The sequence below is a fragment of the Bufo gargarizans genome, chromosome 6, assembly GCF_014858855.1.
Source record: "Bufo gargarizans isolate SCDJY-AF-19 chromosome 6, ASM1485885v1, whole genome shotgun sequence".
In the NCBI taxonomy this organism is placed as follows: domain Eukaryota; kingdom Metazoa; phylum Chordata; class Amphibia; order Anura; family Bufonidae; genus Bufo; species Bufo gargarizans.
Genome location: NC_058085.1, coordinates 352,591,836 through 352,608,474, shown reverse-complemented (window position 1 = coordinate 352,608,474; position 16,639 = coordinate 352,591,836). Strand labels below are relative to the sequence as shown.

At 39.6% G+C, this 16,639-nt stretch overlaps 1 protein-coding gene across 1 annotated transcript in view; it reads right to left on the bottom strand.

Annotated features, from left to right (window-relative positions):
- Positions 1–16,639, bottom strand: part of LOC122939843 (alpha-2-macroglobulin-like) — a 138,827-nt gene that overhangs the window by 109,511 nt on the left and 12,677 nt on the right. Inside the window, exons 3-8 of the mRNA XM_044296034.1 lie at positions 15,631–15,787; positions 10,580–10,632; positions 7,539–7,559; positions 7,031–7,187; positions 5,788–5,872; positions 587–725 (exon numbers count right to left, since the gene is read on the bottom strand). Coding sequence (XP_044151969.1) covers positions 587–725; positions 5,788–5,872; positions 7,031–7,187; positions 7,539–7,559; positions 10,580–10,632; positions 15,631–15,787 — 612 coding nt within the window. The remainder of the gene's footprint in view (positions 1–586; positions 726–5,787; positions 5,873–7,030; positions 7,188–7,538; positions 7,560–10,579; positions 10,633–15,630; positions 15,788–16,639) is intronic.

Below are 16,639 nucleotides of genomic sequence, written 5' to 3'. Positions count from 1 at the left end.
ACACAGCAAAGCACAGAGCACAGCAATGACACTGCTGTCGCTCTAAGAACTGCAAAAAACTGCAAAAAATGGCTGCTGCGGAGGTTCTTATATAGTAAGGGGTAGGTAACTTTCCTATTGGTTGCTAGGGATGTTGCTAAGCTCAGACAAAGACATTGCTGCCTTCTCATTGGCCCACAAGCAAGAAGCAGAAGATTACTGATGAAAAAAAATCTAGACTATTCGCAAATACGAGAATATAGCACTATATTCTAAATCTTCCCGAATTCTCGAAGTGGCGATATTCACGATTAAATTTGTGATTCGAATATTCGCACCCAACACTAGTCATTTATTAACTTTCCTCTTCATATGGGACAGAAGGACCTGTTTTAAGGCTCCAGCTGCTGGGTGTGCCTTCAATCTCTGCATCGCTTTGAGACTCAAATTTTTTGTGAAGGTAGCCAAACTCAAAGTAAACATACAATATGATCCTGCTGATATATTAATATTTACCTATTGCAAGCACAAAGTGGCACGTATTGAAAGGCACAAAATGCAGAAAAGCAAATGGATAGTGTTGTTCCTTTAAGAAATCTCTTCTTACCTTCGCATTCTTTACGTTTATACAGTTTTCTTCTTCTTCACTTTCACCGCTGGTTTCTTGGCCAAAGCTAGAGTAAGCTTTTTGCTTAAGACAGATATTAAGGTCAATCGATCCCTGTACTGGCTTTCCATAAGTGTATCTGGAAAGTTAAGACAGAAGGCAAAATTAATGCATGGCATGTGGATACGCAATGCATGCCTCTACAGTTCTACTTTTTTTTTTTTCTTTTTTTATGGTGCCAAGTACTCCACTCATTTAACTAAGCTTGAAAAGAGTAAATGCCTGCCTGGTCCTAGTCTACTTTCTGAGACCAAGTGGAAAGATAAACTAATGCAATCTGTTCACATTGTGCAGTGCTGCATGGCGGCTGTTGTTGCTTTTAAATCGTGGCCGGGGGATTGTGTAGTCAAGGGGTGCTGTTGAGCATCTGGGTTGCCCCCTGCAGGTACTGTTTTGGGGTGGAGGTTGCGATGTGGTGTAAAGCCAAATTAGTGTAGGGGTAACGACCGTATGGCTTTTTCAGTGTTTTGCGGTCCGTTTTTCACGGATCCGTTGTTCCATTTTTATGTATCCGTTGTGTTTCCGTTTCTGTTCCATTTTTCCGTTCCATTTTTCCATATGACATATACAGTATACAGTAATTACAGCAAAAACGGAACTGATACGGAAGACATATGGATGCATTTACGTATGTGTTACGTTTTTTTTTTGCTGACTTATTGACTTGAATGGAGCCATGGAACGTGATTTGTGGGTAATAATAGGACATGTTCTATCTTTCAACGGGACGGAAAAATGGAAATGGAATGCATACGTAGTACATTCCGTGTTTTTTGCGGAACCATTGAAATGAATGGTTCCGTATACGGACCATATACAGTACAGACCAAAAGTTTGGACACACCTTCTCATTCAAAGAGTTTTCTTTATTTTCATGACTATGAAAATTGTAGATTCACACTGAAGGCATCAAAACTATGAAATAACACATGTGGAATTATATACATAACAAAAAAGTGTGAAACAACTGAAAATATGTCATATTCTAGGTTCTTCAAAGTAGTCACCTTTTGCTTTGATTACTGCTTTGCACACTCTTGGCATTCTCTTGATGAGCTTCAAGAGGTAGTCACCTGAAATGGTTTTCACTTCACAGGTGTGCCCTGTCAGGTTTAATAAGTGGGATTTCTTGCCTTATAAATGGGGTTGGGACCATCAGTTGCATTATGGAGAAGTCAGGTGGATACACAGCTGATAGTCCTACTGAATAGACTGTAAGAATTTGTATTATGGCAAGAAAAAAGCAGCTAAGTAAAGAAAAACTAGTGGCCATCATTACTTTAAGAAATGAAGGTCAGTCAATCCGAAAAATTGTGAAAACTTTGAAAGTGTCCCCAAGTGCAGTCACAAAAACCATCAAGCGCTACAAAGAAACTGGCTCACATGCGGACCGCCCCAGGAAAGGAAGACCAAGAGTCACCTCTCCTGCGGAGGATAAGTTCATCCGAGTCACCAGCCTCAGAAATCGCAGGTTAACAGCAGCTCAGATTAGAGACCAGGTCAATGCCACACAGAGTTCTAGCAGCAGACACATCTCTAGAACAACTGTTAAGAGGAGACTGTGTGAATCAGGCCTTCATGGCAGAATATCTGCTAGGAACCACTGCTAAGGACAGGCAACAAGCAGAAGAGACTTGTTTGGGCTAAAGAACACAAGGAATGGACATTAGACCAGTGGAAATCTGTGCTTTGGTCTGATGAGTCCAAATTTGAGATCTTTGGTTCCAACCACCGTGTCTTTGTGCGAGGCAGAAAAGGTGAACGGATGGACTCTACATGCCTGGTTCCCACCGTGAAGCATGGAGGAGGAGGTGTGATGGTGTGGGGGTGCTTTGCTGGTGACACTGTTGGGGATTTATTCAAAGCTGAAGGCATACTGAACCAGTATGGCTACCACAGCATCTTGCAGCGGCATGCTATTCCATCCGGTTTGCGTTTAGTTGGACCATCATTTATTTTTCAACAGGACAATGACCCCAAACACACCTCCAGGCTGTGTAAGGGCTATTTGACCATGAAGGAGAGTGATGGGGTGCTGCGCCAGATGACCGGGCCTCCACAGTCACCGGACCTGAACCCAATCGAGATGGTTTGGGGTGAGCTGGACCGCAGAGTGAAGGCAAAAGGGCCAACAAGTGCTAAGCATCTCTGGGAACTCCTTCAAGACTGTTGGAAGACCATTTCAGGTGACTACCTCTTGAAGCTCATCAAGAGAATGCCAAGAGTGTGCAAAGCAGTAATCAAAGCAAAAGGTGGCTACTTTGAAGAACCTAGAATATGACATATTTTCAGTTGTTTCACACTTTTTTGTTATGTATATAATTCCACATGTGTTATTTCATAGTTTTGATGCCTTCAGTGTGAATCTATAATTTTCATAGTCATGAAAATAAAGAAAACTCTTTAAATGAGAAGGTGTGTCCAAACTTTTGGCCTGTACTGTATATGGAACGCAAAAAACGGCCCGTAAACGGAAGAAAAAAAACGTGTGAAAGAGGCTTTAAGGTCTAAACTTTGCAACTTGACTAAGGATCCGTGGTGTACCAGGAACAGATGATGCACAAGCACAGCTGCTTTTAAACATTTTACTGGAAAATCACAATTTCTTGAAGGTGAACCGAATGGTATGGTCCTGACTTGGAGGACAGAGAGATAAGAACAGCACAGCCTGGCTTAAACTTTGTTTCATTGTCTACCTTAGTCTCTCTGTTAAATGCAACTCAAGTCCAGGTTTGGCATCCTGGTGTTCAGCTAAGCATTGGGGTTCCCTATGCCAGGCCCGCGTCAGGCAGCCAACCTGGCTCTGTTGCAACTGCTCAACGCACCTGTCGCTTCTGCTATCCGGCTAGTGCACTAACTACTTCTTCGCAGTAAAGGTAGTTTTTATATGGGATGCGCGACAGTCTCCACCTAGATGAGTGGAATGACTTGCACATCTAACACCTCTATCCCTGGGAAGTACAACCCTTTAAAGCTCAGACCATGTATTAAATTTGTGGGTAGTTATTGATGGGGGACTCTCTCTCAGGAAACAGATATCAGCCATTGTTAAATCTTCATACTTCCACCTGAGAAAAATTGCAAGAATCAAACATCTCATTCCAGTAGATAATTTATCCACACTGGTACACACCCTCATAAACTCGCGACTGGACTACTGTAATGACCTATATGTAGGCAAAGCAATACATCAGCTCCAGCTAGTTCACAATGCTGCAGCTAGATGAATAACCAATCAGCCTTGGCATACTCCCATAACACCCATCCTCGAAGACTTTTAAAGCCATGAATAACTTAGGCCCCAACTACCTAAAAGGACTACTGCAGCCCTACACTCCTTGTGGTACTCTTAGATCAGCAGGCTTGAACAAACTGTCCATACCCTTTGTCCAACACAAAACTTTTGGAGCCAGAACCTTCTTTAATGCAGCCCTCACTCTATGGAATACATTACCAGGTCAAGAAGATAGATGCCATCACTGGACTCTTAAAAAAAGACTCAAAAAGCACCTATTGAGTTTGGCATTTGAGGGCAAATAACTAATTTGCTTCATGAACTTCTTCACATTACCATGTCATGAACCAATTGTCTACTCCATTACAAATGTTTGCTCTGGTGAGCCTTGCTAACACTCTTCCTCTTCCTCTACATGGCTGATTAACCATTAAGAGGCCATAAATGTTGCCCTTCCCTCCCCCTTATACTTAGCAGCACATTTTTAAGGCATAACTTCATATTGCTTGTTTAAAATGCAAAACATGACGGCCTGTGTTTCTCGGACCCTTAAATAGGGACCCACTCAAAAAAGGTCACCAAGAAGTGCCTGTGAGTGGACCTGTGAATTATGATCACAACTTGCACAAAGAACCTCATGTTCATGTCTATAAATTGTGTTTAGCAGCAATAGATCAATGCTTACCATGCTGATGTGCAATCCATGTCTTTTTGTTTTCTACAATTGCTGTGGTGGACCAAAAGAGTGTAATCTCACAGTCTGTTTCAGTGCTATAAGCAGTATTCTAATTATTTGTATTTTATTAATGTCTTGAAAGAGATTAAATCAACAAATGGATTGTCCTAAGACTTGTCCACAGTTGGACAATTGCTTTGTATTAGAAGGGTCACCAAAGTATATACTGGCCACAGGAGACTTGGGTGCTGGGATCTCAGGAGATCATTACCAAAAGTTCCCAATAAAGAATGACATTGTGTCTACTGGATTCCATGCACTACTTGTCTAATATATAAACATAATGATGTTCTGAAGAGATAGAGAAACACTTTGTAGCCAGTCTTTGCTCCAGCTAATTAATGGAGGTCCTGAATAAGGAGCTCCTCTCTATTAACTTAGAATGCCCTAATGGGTTCCTTGACAATAGGCTTTCTAAACCAGATAACCCATTCATTGAAATATCAGGCCTTACTAGTTGTAAACAAAATGTGGTGAAAGCCATAATTTAGCATGTACATTTTCAATCATGGAACTTGCGGACAGCCTTATGCGTTAAAGCAGCATGGCCATGCATACACACTATACCAGAAGCAGTTAAGGTACAAGTTACTATGGCAGTGATCCAGTGAGTTGCTGGTTGCTGATTGACATCGCAACACTCCTAGCCATTTGCTGAGTCAGTGATTTTTCATGGACCCTTAGGCTTTAATGGGCTTATTTGGTCCCCATCATGGACCAAAGAGTTGCATGTTGCATGACTAAAATCAATGGGTGCGTATGCTGTTCGCAGAAACGGAATCAGTGAAAAACAGAAATGTGAACAAAGCCTGAGTTTACGCCATCGACAGGCTTAGCTAATCTGGGCCTTTTGTGTCTAGTCCTGTTATTGGGAGGAGTCAAGTTAAGCATTAACAAAAGGGAGGTTTGCTTGTTTGTCATCAGTCACATCTTTTATGATGGCATAAAAATTATCGTTCGCCAGTAGTGCATGTTCTCATGTTAGCACGGCACGCGCGCCCAACAATAATTGAAACTGTATGAGGGAGGGGGATGATGATTGTATGAAAAGTCTTATTTACAAGAAAGGGATCATAACTGAAATGTATGAATTAATTCCAATTGGCTTTCTATATCGTCATCTGGCACTTGTTACAGGCAATTTATCTGCCCATGTAAAAGGACCCTTACCTGCCACAGGCTTCCACATGAAATGACTTGTCTAGCAGGGTAACATCGGGTGGTGAGGTAATAATTACTTCAAACCTCTTTAGCACTGAAAGAAATACAAATGTATGATAAACACTAAATAAGAATTTTTAATAAAAGTAATATATATAAATATGACTATATTACATTGTCCCACTGGTTTTTGTTGTATTTCATGTGTGTGAGAGCAGTTGGGGCTGGATTATGCAGAGGCCACAATGAGCACTTGCCCTGTGGTCTCTACCATTTTGGGATCTAGGGAGCCTCTATCAACACTGATGGGCGTTCAGTCATGACATTCAGCCTGGAAGGGGTTGGGGCAGTGGTCATGAATGCAGGTAACTTTCTTAATTAAAGTTTAAGGCAGTGGCAAGCTGATCTGGCTGCCTGATCAGGCACAAATGAAGGCTGTCAGCAGGACCAAAACCCATTGCATGCAATGGTTTTTGTCTGGCCAAAACCTGGCTTTTATGCTGGAAAGCGGCCGAATCACTGCCAGACCTCATTAAAGTAAATGGGGATCCGGTGGTGAACTATAGAATCCGACAACGCCGGATCCGGCAAAATCAAGCATGCTGCTCTCTGCTGAAACAGCCTGCTGGATCTGCTGCCAGAAGTGTGAACGTGGCCTAAAGTAGTCATTGGTTCAGTTCTCTTCATATGGAGGCCATGTAGATGTGTGACACTACCTTTCCTATATGTGGCTGAGGACTGGTGTACAGAGATAGAATGTGGTCCATTTAAATGGGTTGTTCCATCTGGAACATTGGGGTCATATCGCTAGGATATGCGCCCAATGTCTGATAGGTGAGGGTCCCACCTCTGGGACCCACACCTACCCTTAGAACAGATCCTACAAAGTACCAGAGGGCTCACCCTCCATTCATTTCTATGGGACTGACGAAAATAGCCGAGCGGCATGGCTACCAGTTCATTCATTTCTCTGGGGTTTATCGAAATAGCTGAGACAGCACTTGGATATTATTGGCAGTCCCATAGAAATGAATGGGTGCTGCGCCCTCTGGAACTTTAAGGGCTCCGTTTCAAGGACCAGCACCTTCATTCTGGGACCCGCATCCGCAGACATTGGGGACATATCCTAGCGATATGACCTCAATGTTCCAGAAGGGACAAGCCCGTTAACAGATCCACAGGGTCTGTAAATGCCTCTACAACCTTCTGCACATAATATCTTTACTCATTTTCTCATGTTTTCACAACCTACCATATTCCTCAACGTTAAAATTCTTCGTACAAAAACCAGGTAAGTTAATTTTATAGTTTCCATGAGATATCTCATCTGCCAAATGAAAGCTAAAGCTCGCAAATCCATGTGAAGTAGACACCTTCAGCCACTGGGCTATACGATGTTTGTTTGAGTCCTATGGGAAATGAAATAAATGACAAAATTACTATGGAATAATAATCTAAAATTTACTTATGTGTGCTTGCAAGTAAAACATGAAAATATAAGAGTAAAGTAAAAGTGTATTTTATATCCAGCCAATTTTTAAAAGGAACTTGGATGTCCTCTAGTACAATGTTCCTAAGCCATAATTAGACCAAAGCAATCCAATAATCTTGCCTATGTGCTGCAAGTATCTCTTAGGGGATGTGGAATATACCCCCTGCGGTACACATACTAATACTAGTTATAATATAAACCCATAGCCACGGCTTTAGCTTTCTTCTTATATGACATATAACTATGCAAGTGTTTATTTCATACTTACTGTTATCTCAATCAAAGGAAACTGCAAAGGAAAAAATTGACTGATTAATATTTTCCTTATTTATTATAAAAATAACATTGCAGATTGGAAGCTCATTAGCTTAGCAAACATAAATACAAATACTAGCAATTACTAGGAGTAAAAATATGAATAGTTTCTCTCTTCTGCTAATTTGTCATCAGAAAATGACCTATTGTTTAAATCACATACCATAAGTTATTTTATTATTATTTTTAAATTATTTATGGTTTTTTTTATTTGTAATTAGATTAATAACAAATCCTCAAATTCTGCATGTTTAAACACTGGCCAGTAAGGTTAATAATAGGCCCTATTTGAGCTTATAGACCAGGCATCCTCAAACTGCGGCCCTCCAGCTGTTGCAAAACTCCCAGCATGCCCAAACAGCCTACAGGTATCAGCTTACAGCAGGGCATTGTGGGAGTTGTAGTTTTACAACAGCTGCAGGGCCGCAGTTTGAGGATGCCTGTTATAAACCACTTCATTTTTATCATTGTAGGCAGGATTACAATATAACAACAGATTTCACCTATATATAAGGATATAACACAAAGATATAAGGATAACACAAAATAACACAAGATACTGTACACTATTCACAGTAGATTGTCAAAGCTTATCTACTCCATCCCTGTAAAATGACCTCTGCATGGGTCACAGAGCATGCCTAGAAAATTCCCCTACAAGTTAATTACTGTGGCCCATATAAACCGCTGTAAAGTATATCAATAAAAGCTGTTAATAACACATCAGACAAGATGGCCGCCCCTATTATCATATTTAGAAAATAGAATAAATAATATACAGTCAGAAAATAAAGACAAATTAGAAAAAAGAATACGTGTCACTATCTGGTTTTAACCAACAGAGAATTTGTGGCATATTCCCCCTTAGAGAGAAAGTTTATTAAAAAGTGTGTAGTGTAACTCTAGGGGGTACAGAGTTAATAGTCACATCGGGCCTCATAAGGACGGCAAAAAATCCTCTCTGCCACAAAACACATACTAGCATTATAAATGGCACATGCTAGCTAGAGTCCTGTTACAGATTTTGCATTGTTAAGGCTACATTCTCACTACCGTAGTGTTTTGCAGATCTGCAAAACACAGATTTGCAGAACGCACATGCCGCCGCTATAATAGAAAATGCCTATTCTTGTTTGCAATTGCGGACAAGAAAAGGACATGCTCTATAATTTTTGCGGGGCAGCGGAATGGAACTATATGTGCTATCTGCATCTTTTGCAGCCCCATTGAAATCAATGGGTCTGCACCCATTCTGCAAAATTGTAGAACAGATGCGGACTCATACATACGGTCTTGTGAATGTAGCTTTACCCAGGAGTTGCAAGTTGTGGCTCTTATTGCTAAGTGATGACTCAAGTTAAGCCTGATCAGTTAAAGCACAAGTGACCTGAGAGTTTTTTTTTTGTGACACATTGTACTTTATGTTAGTGGTAACTTTTGATTAAAATATATTTGTTTTCATTTATTAGAAAAATCCTAAATTTACCAAAATGCTAAAAATGAGCAATTTTTAAAAATTTTAGTTTCTCACCTTTTAAGCTAGTAATACCTCACAAAATAGCTAATGTTGCATGACTTTATACTTCAGGTTGGCATTATTGTTCAAGCATATTTTTTTTCTTTGGTTGACAATGGTAGACTTAAAATAAGCATTTTCTTTTCAAATTTTCAAGAAAATTTCTGAAAATGTATCTTTTTAGGGACCATATAATTTCTAAAGTGGCATTAAGCGACCTAAATAGCCAGGCCACTTAAATTACCTAATTTTAAATACTGCAGCCCCAGAAGCATTTAAAACTTAATTTTCACCCACAAGTGTTTGTAGAATTTATTATAGTTCGGCTGTGAAAGTTAACAATTTAACCTTTAGGATACCAGATGTTTGTCTATTTTTGTGGTTTCATTCTTCTTCTCTATCTTCCTTGAGCCATAACTTTTTTATTTTTACATTCACACAGCTGGCTTATTTTTTGCGGGACAAGTTGTACTTTCGAATGCCCCCATTTAATATGGCAATGTAGTGGGAAGCAGGAAAAAAATTCCAAATGGGGTGGAATTGGAAAAAAAAAAAGCAATTCCTCCACCGTTTTACAGGTTTTGTTCCCACTGCATTTGTGGAAAAACTGACCTGTGCCATTCATTATCTGGGTGAGTACTATAACAACAATACCACATATGTATATATATATTTTTTTATGTCTAAATAGTGTAAAAATAAATGTAAAGTTAAAAAAAAAAAAAAAAATTTCATCACCATATTCTGACCCACATAACTTTTTTATTTATAGTTAAATCTACTGAGCTGTGTGGGGGCTATTTTTTGGTGGGACAATCTGAAGTTGTTATTGATACCATTTTGGAGTGTGTGTGACTTTTTGATCACATATTAAATTTTTGGGGTAAGAGAGGCAATGAAAAAATGGCAAATTGGCCATTTTGACCTTTTTTTTTTTTCTGTTATTCAGTCACTGTATTGGAAAAATATTTTAACATTTTAATAGTACAGGCATTTTTGAAACAACGGAGTCCCGCCGGCCATGGCGCCCGCTGCATATGCGAGCGGGCGCCATGTTTTCCCATTGGACCAGCACCGTACATGTACATGGTAGTGAAAGGGTTAAATTCCTATAATATGTAATTTTAGCTCAAAATGATTCATTTTCACAAGGGTTATTAGGAAAAAACTGAGCACGGAAATGCCCCATATTTGGTCATACACTGTCTGGGCACATGGCAGGCCTCAGAAGGGAAGGAGCTCCATTTGGCTTTGGACATGGATTTAACTTTTTTTGTCAACTGAGTTGTATTAGGGTCCATTTTATGTGGGATGAGCTTTATTTTTTATTGGTACAATTTTGGGATATATATGACATTTTGATAGCTTTTTATTACATTTTCTAGGGGATGAGTAAATGTGTTTTATAAATGTTTTATTTTTGATAGGGCTCATCATGTGAAGTGTAATGTAATTGTTTGTGTCAATAAAACACTTACTGTTTGATCCGTAGCATGAATATGATGGTCCATAGAGATCAGCTGGAACTTCACTGAAAGTAGTAATAAAAGAAGTCAGAAAAGCACCAAATTGACTCATGAGAAAGATCTTTAACCCCTGGGCATCGTAAAACAAGTTTAATTTTTCACTTATGTTTTTTCCTCTTCTTCTTCCACAGGCCTTTCCCTTAGCCATATTAGGAATTGATTTTTGCAGTACAACTTGTAAATGTTAATGGCATCATTTACACATATTTTTGGGGCTATAAGACACAATTTCCCCCTAAAAATGGGAAGAAAATGACTGTACATCATATAGTACGAATATGGCACATATTCAGCACATCGCATGTGTACATTGCAGGCCGTGCTGTTTGGTATACGGTCAGTTTTCTCTGATATACACATGATTTCCCAGCATGATGTATATTGCATGTGTATTAAACTAACCTGGCTGTCCTCCTGTCGCCCCCGAGCCACCTGTCCTCCTGTTCCCTGCACCACAGTGGGCATGAAATTCTAAAATTGTGGGCAGTTGTACTGGTGGAGACAGTAGGAGGGTGTAGGCTTTTCTTCAACCCCATGTGACTGCACCACCAGGAGTGCTCAGGTGCCAGGTTAAGGTACTGTATTAATTTTTGAGCCCTAATAAAGTGTAACCTTACAAAGTGTCCCCTATTAAAGTGTACCCCAATAAAGTGTCCTCCATAAGTATGTAATAAAGTGTTCCCATAACATGGCGTCTTCTGTAGATCCCATCATAACACTGTGTCAACATCACCTAACCCTAACAATTTTGCTACTAGTGCCATAAATGTACGGTGCTGGAGCGATGTGCGAACATGGCGCCCGCTCGCATGTGCAGCGGGCATCATGGGCGGCAGATCTCTGCTGTTTCCTACAGCAGAGACCTGCGTCTAATTACCGTGATCGGAAATAATGCCGGTCGTGGTAATTAAATACTTTAGATGCCGTGACCAAGTGAGGCCAAATGGGGCACCGGTATTTGCGCTGAACATCTTCAGCCACGCAGATGAGGCTGAAATTCTTATTTTGGCCGCCAGGTGGCAGGCCAGGATAAGAAATTAGCAAAATTGACTTTCAATAGCAAATATAAAATCCTTGAAAGAACTAAATTAAAAATTAAAAAACATAATTAATAAGCTCATATTTGAGACACAAAATGATCCAAAAAAAATAAATAAAAGATTAAATTAACTTTTCCATATAATTAAAAAATAAATACCTAAATAACAATAAATATAAACATCATGGGTATCACCGCGATTAAAAACGCCCATATTATTAAAATATAAAAAAAAAAATCCAATACAGCAAATGGCGTAACAGAAAAAAGGGTCAAAATGGCCGATTTGCCATTTTTCATTGCTTCTCTTACACAATTTTTTTTTATAAAATGTGATCAAAAGACACACACACTCCAAAATGGTACCAATAAAAAGTACAGATTGTTCCGCAAAATATAAGCCCGTAAACAGCTCAGTAGACATAAGTGTCAGAATATGGTGATGTGAATTTTTTTTTTTTTCTCAAAGTATACATTTATTTTTACACTATTTAGACATAAAAAACCTATACATTTGGGGTATTGTTGTAATTGTACTGACCCAGAGAATGAAGGGCATGGGTCATTTTTGCTATAAACAAAACGCTATGGGAACAAAACCTGTAAAACGGTGGAGGAATTGCGTTTTCTTTTCCTATTCCACCCCATTTGGAATTTTTTCACGCTTCCTGCTACATTTTATGCCATAATTAATGGTGGCATTAGAAAGTACAACTTGTCCCGCAAAAATAAACCCTCATATATCTATGTGACCAGAAATCTAAAAAAGTTATGGCTCACGGAAAATAGGGAAGAAAAATGAAAATGCAAAAACGAATAAACAACCGGTATCCAAGGGGCTAATATTAAATGGTGTCATAAGAAAGTACAACTTGCAAAAAACAAGCCCTCATATGGCTATGTGAATGGAAATATGAAAAAGTTATGGCTCTGTGAAAATGGGGAAGCAAAGTGAAAATGCAAAAATGAAAAATCCTCTGGGTCTCAAGAGGTTAATTTTTTATTTTTTATTTTTATATGTAAAGTATTTGAACTACTGATGTCACAAAATAGTTGTCCTACTCCTTTAATGAAATACCCAGGGCAAGACATAATGATTTTATGTGATTACCTGGCTGGAAACATATAGTCTCTGTATTACAGCCTCACTATTTTTGACAGCTCCGTTGGAAAGCGAAAGGTGAAATCTAATTGTTGCTATTAGCAACTAAGGGCTTATTCACATCACCGTTATGGATTCCGTTATTGTTTTCCGTTATAATGAAAAATAACGGAATCCATAAGACGGAAGTCAAAACAAAACCTTTTGGAGGCTTTCATCCATCATAATAGAAGTCTACGGGCAATAATGACGGATCCGTCTGGTTTCCGTTATGCAAGACGGAAAACAAAAATCCTGTTGACAGGACTTTTTTTCCCCGTTTGGCATAACGGAAAGCAGACGGATCCGTTATGATTGCCCATAGACTTCTATTATGATGGAAAGAAAAACGTTTACAATACAAGTCTATGGGCACTGGACTCCTGCATAATGGAAACCAGGACATAACCGTTATGCTGCCCATAGACTTGTATTATAAAGGATCAAAACGGAATGCATCTTATAGGCTTCCATTTTGACTTTCGTCATATGGGTTCCGTTATTTTCCATTATAATCATGTTTTAATGGAAAACAATAATGGAGTCCATAACGGTAATGTAAACCCGGCCTAAGCCAGTTCTACTTTACACCAGTTTGATAAATGACCCCATAATTGCCTCGCTGACTTGACTGCCCTCATACAGTGCCTTGCAAAAGTATTCACCCCATTGACTTTTTTTGTATATTGTTACATTACAGCCTTAAATTCAATGTTTTGTTAATCTGAATTTTATGTGATGGATCAGAACACAATAGTCTAAGTTGGTGAAGTGAAATGAGAAAAATATATACATAAAACTAATGTTTAGAAATAGAAAACAGAAAATTGGCATGTGTGTATGTATTCACCCCCTTTGTTAGGAAGCCCATAAAAAGCTCTGGTGCAACCAATTACCTTTAGAAGTCACATAATGACTTGAAATGATGTCCACCTGTGTGCTATATAAGTGTCACATGATCTGTCAGTACATATACACACCTTTTTTGAAAGGCCACAGAGGCTGCAACACCTAAGCAAGAGGCATCACTTACCAAACACTGCCATGAAGACCAAGGAACTCTCCAAACAAGTAAGGGACAATGTTGTTAAGAAGCACAAGTCAGGGTTAGGTTATAAAAAAATATCCAAATCTTTGATAATCCCCAGGAGCACCATCAAATCTATCATAACTAAATAGAAAGAACATGGCACAACAGCAAACCTGCCAAGAGACTGCCGCTCACCAAAACTTATGGACCGCGCAAGGAAGGCATTAATCAGAGAGGCAGCACAGAGACCTAAGGTAACCCTGGAGGAGCTGCAGAGTTCCACAGCAGAGACTGGAGTATTTGTACATAGGACGACAATAAGCCGTACACTTTATAGAGCTGGGCTTTATGGAAGAGTGGCCAGAAGAAAGCCATTACTTTCAGTTAAAACAAAAAGGCACGTTGTGAGTTTGCGAAAAAGGCATGTGGGAGACTCCCAAAATGTATGGAGGAAGGTGCTCAGGTCTGATGAGATTAAAATTGAACTTTTCAGCCATCAAAGAAAACGCTATGTCTGGCGCAAACCCATCACATCACCCAAAGAACACCACCCCCACAGTGAGACATGGTGGTGGCAGCATCATGCTGTGGGGACTGGGAAACTGGTCAGAGTTGAGGGAAAGATGGATGGTGCTAATTACAGGGATATTCTTGAGCAAAACCTGTACCACTCTGTGCATGATTTGAGGCTAGGATGGAGATTCACCTTCCAGCAGGACAATGACCCCAAACACACTGCTAAAGCACCACTGGTTTAAGGGGAAACATGTAAATGTGTTGGAATGGCCTAGTCAAAGCCCAGATCTCAATCCAATAGAAAATCTGTGGTCAGACTTAAAGATTGCTGTTCACAAGGGAAACCCATCCAACTTGAAGGAGCTGGAGCAGTTTGGCAAGGAGGAATGGGCAAAAATCCCATGTGATTGCCGCAAAAGGTGGATCTACAAAGTATTGACTTTAGGGGGGTGAATAGTTATGCACATTGACTTTTTCTGTTATTTTGTCCTATTTGTTGTTTGCTTCACAATAATAAAAAAAAAACATCTTCAAAGTTGTGGGCATGTTCTGTAACTTAAATGATGCAAATCCTCAAACAATCCATGTTAATTCCAGGTTGTGAGGCACCAAAATACGAAAAAAGTCAAGGGGGTAAATACTTTTGCTAGGCGCTGTAAGTCCCACAGACCTTACTAGAGAGAAACAAGCAGAAGTACGTCTGCCTCACAACCCTGCCACCAGACCCCGCTGAGGAAGGTCGTATTAGACCGAAACGTCCGGGAATTATGTCTCATGTGGCTATATACTAATGATGTACGAATGATTTACTCTGGATGTATACAAATGATAATCTGCAAAAATAATAAAATGTAAAAAAAAATTAGCACAAAATTTTTTGGGGAGTGCCGTGGATTAACTTTATACTGTTCAACCTCACAGGAACCCACACTGGATCCAAGGTGTGCGGAGTACATATTTATTCAATGAACAGGCGTAGTGATATCATACGTTACCACGCACAGGATTTCAGCTGAGATCTTTAATCAAGATGGCTGGCCCCTCGCAAGCAAATGGAGGAGGTAAGTATGATTTTTCTATTTATTTTTTTCACACTATTTATAATATAAGTTAAATCGATTCGCTACCACAAAGCACAAGGAAATTCGGATCATATTCCATTTAGTTGGATTCGATTCGCTCATCTCTAATCATTATATTCACACTATGAAAATCATATTATATAAAAGATTAACCCCTTACCAAACCAAATACAATTGATACTTGTTAGACCTCACCTGTATCACCCGGTTTATAGAGCACTTTATCAGTTTGTATTACGCACGATTTCATTTGCATAAGGACAACCTTCTTGCTCTCATCCACATCAATGTGATCTCCATGTGCAGTCAGATGAAGTGACCAGACTGATAGATCTTCTTCAATGACAGGAACCTAAAATGAAAAAAAAATATAGGAAATTTGTTTTTTTTCGGCATCAATTCCCTGTTCTTTAAACTTTAGAGGCTATGCACTTCTCTATGGCTAGTTAGAAAACCCACACAGATACAGTTTATATATATATATATATATATATATATATACAGGGAGTGCAGAATTATTAGGCAAATGAGTATTTTGACCACATCATCCTCTTTATGCATGTTGTCTTACTCCAAGCTGTATAGGCTCGAAAGCCTACTACCAATTAAGCATATTAGGTGATGTGCATCTCTGTAATGAGAAGGGGTGTGGTCTAATGACATCAACACCCTATATCAGGTGTGCATAATTATTAGGCAACTTCCTTTCCTTTGGCAAAATGGGTCAAAAGAAGGACTTGACAGGCTCAGAAAAGTCAAAAATAGTGAGATATCTTGCATCGAACAATCAAGCGTTTCATTCAAAATAGTCAACAGGGTCGCAAGAAGCGTGTGGAAAAACCAAGGCGCAAAATAACTGCCCATGAACTGAGAAAAGTCAAGCGTGCAGCTGCCAAGATGCCACTTGCCACCAGTTTGGCCATATTTCAGAGCTGCAACATCACTGGAGTGCCCAAAAGCACAAGGTGTGCAATACTCAGAGACATGGCCAAGGTAAGAAAGGCTGAAAGACGACCACCACTGAACAAGACACACAAGCTGAAACGTCAAGACTGGGCCAAGAAATATCTCAAGACTGATTTTTCGAAGGTTTTATGGACTGATGAAATGAGAGTGAGTCTTGATGGGCCAGATGGATGGGCCCGTGGCTGGATTGGTAAAGGGCAGAGAGCTCCAGTCCGACTCAGACGCCAGCAAGGTGGAG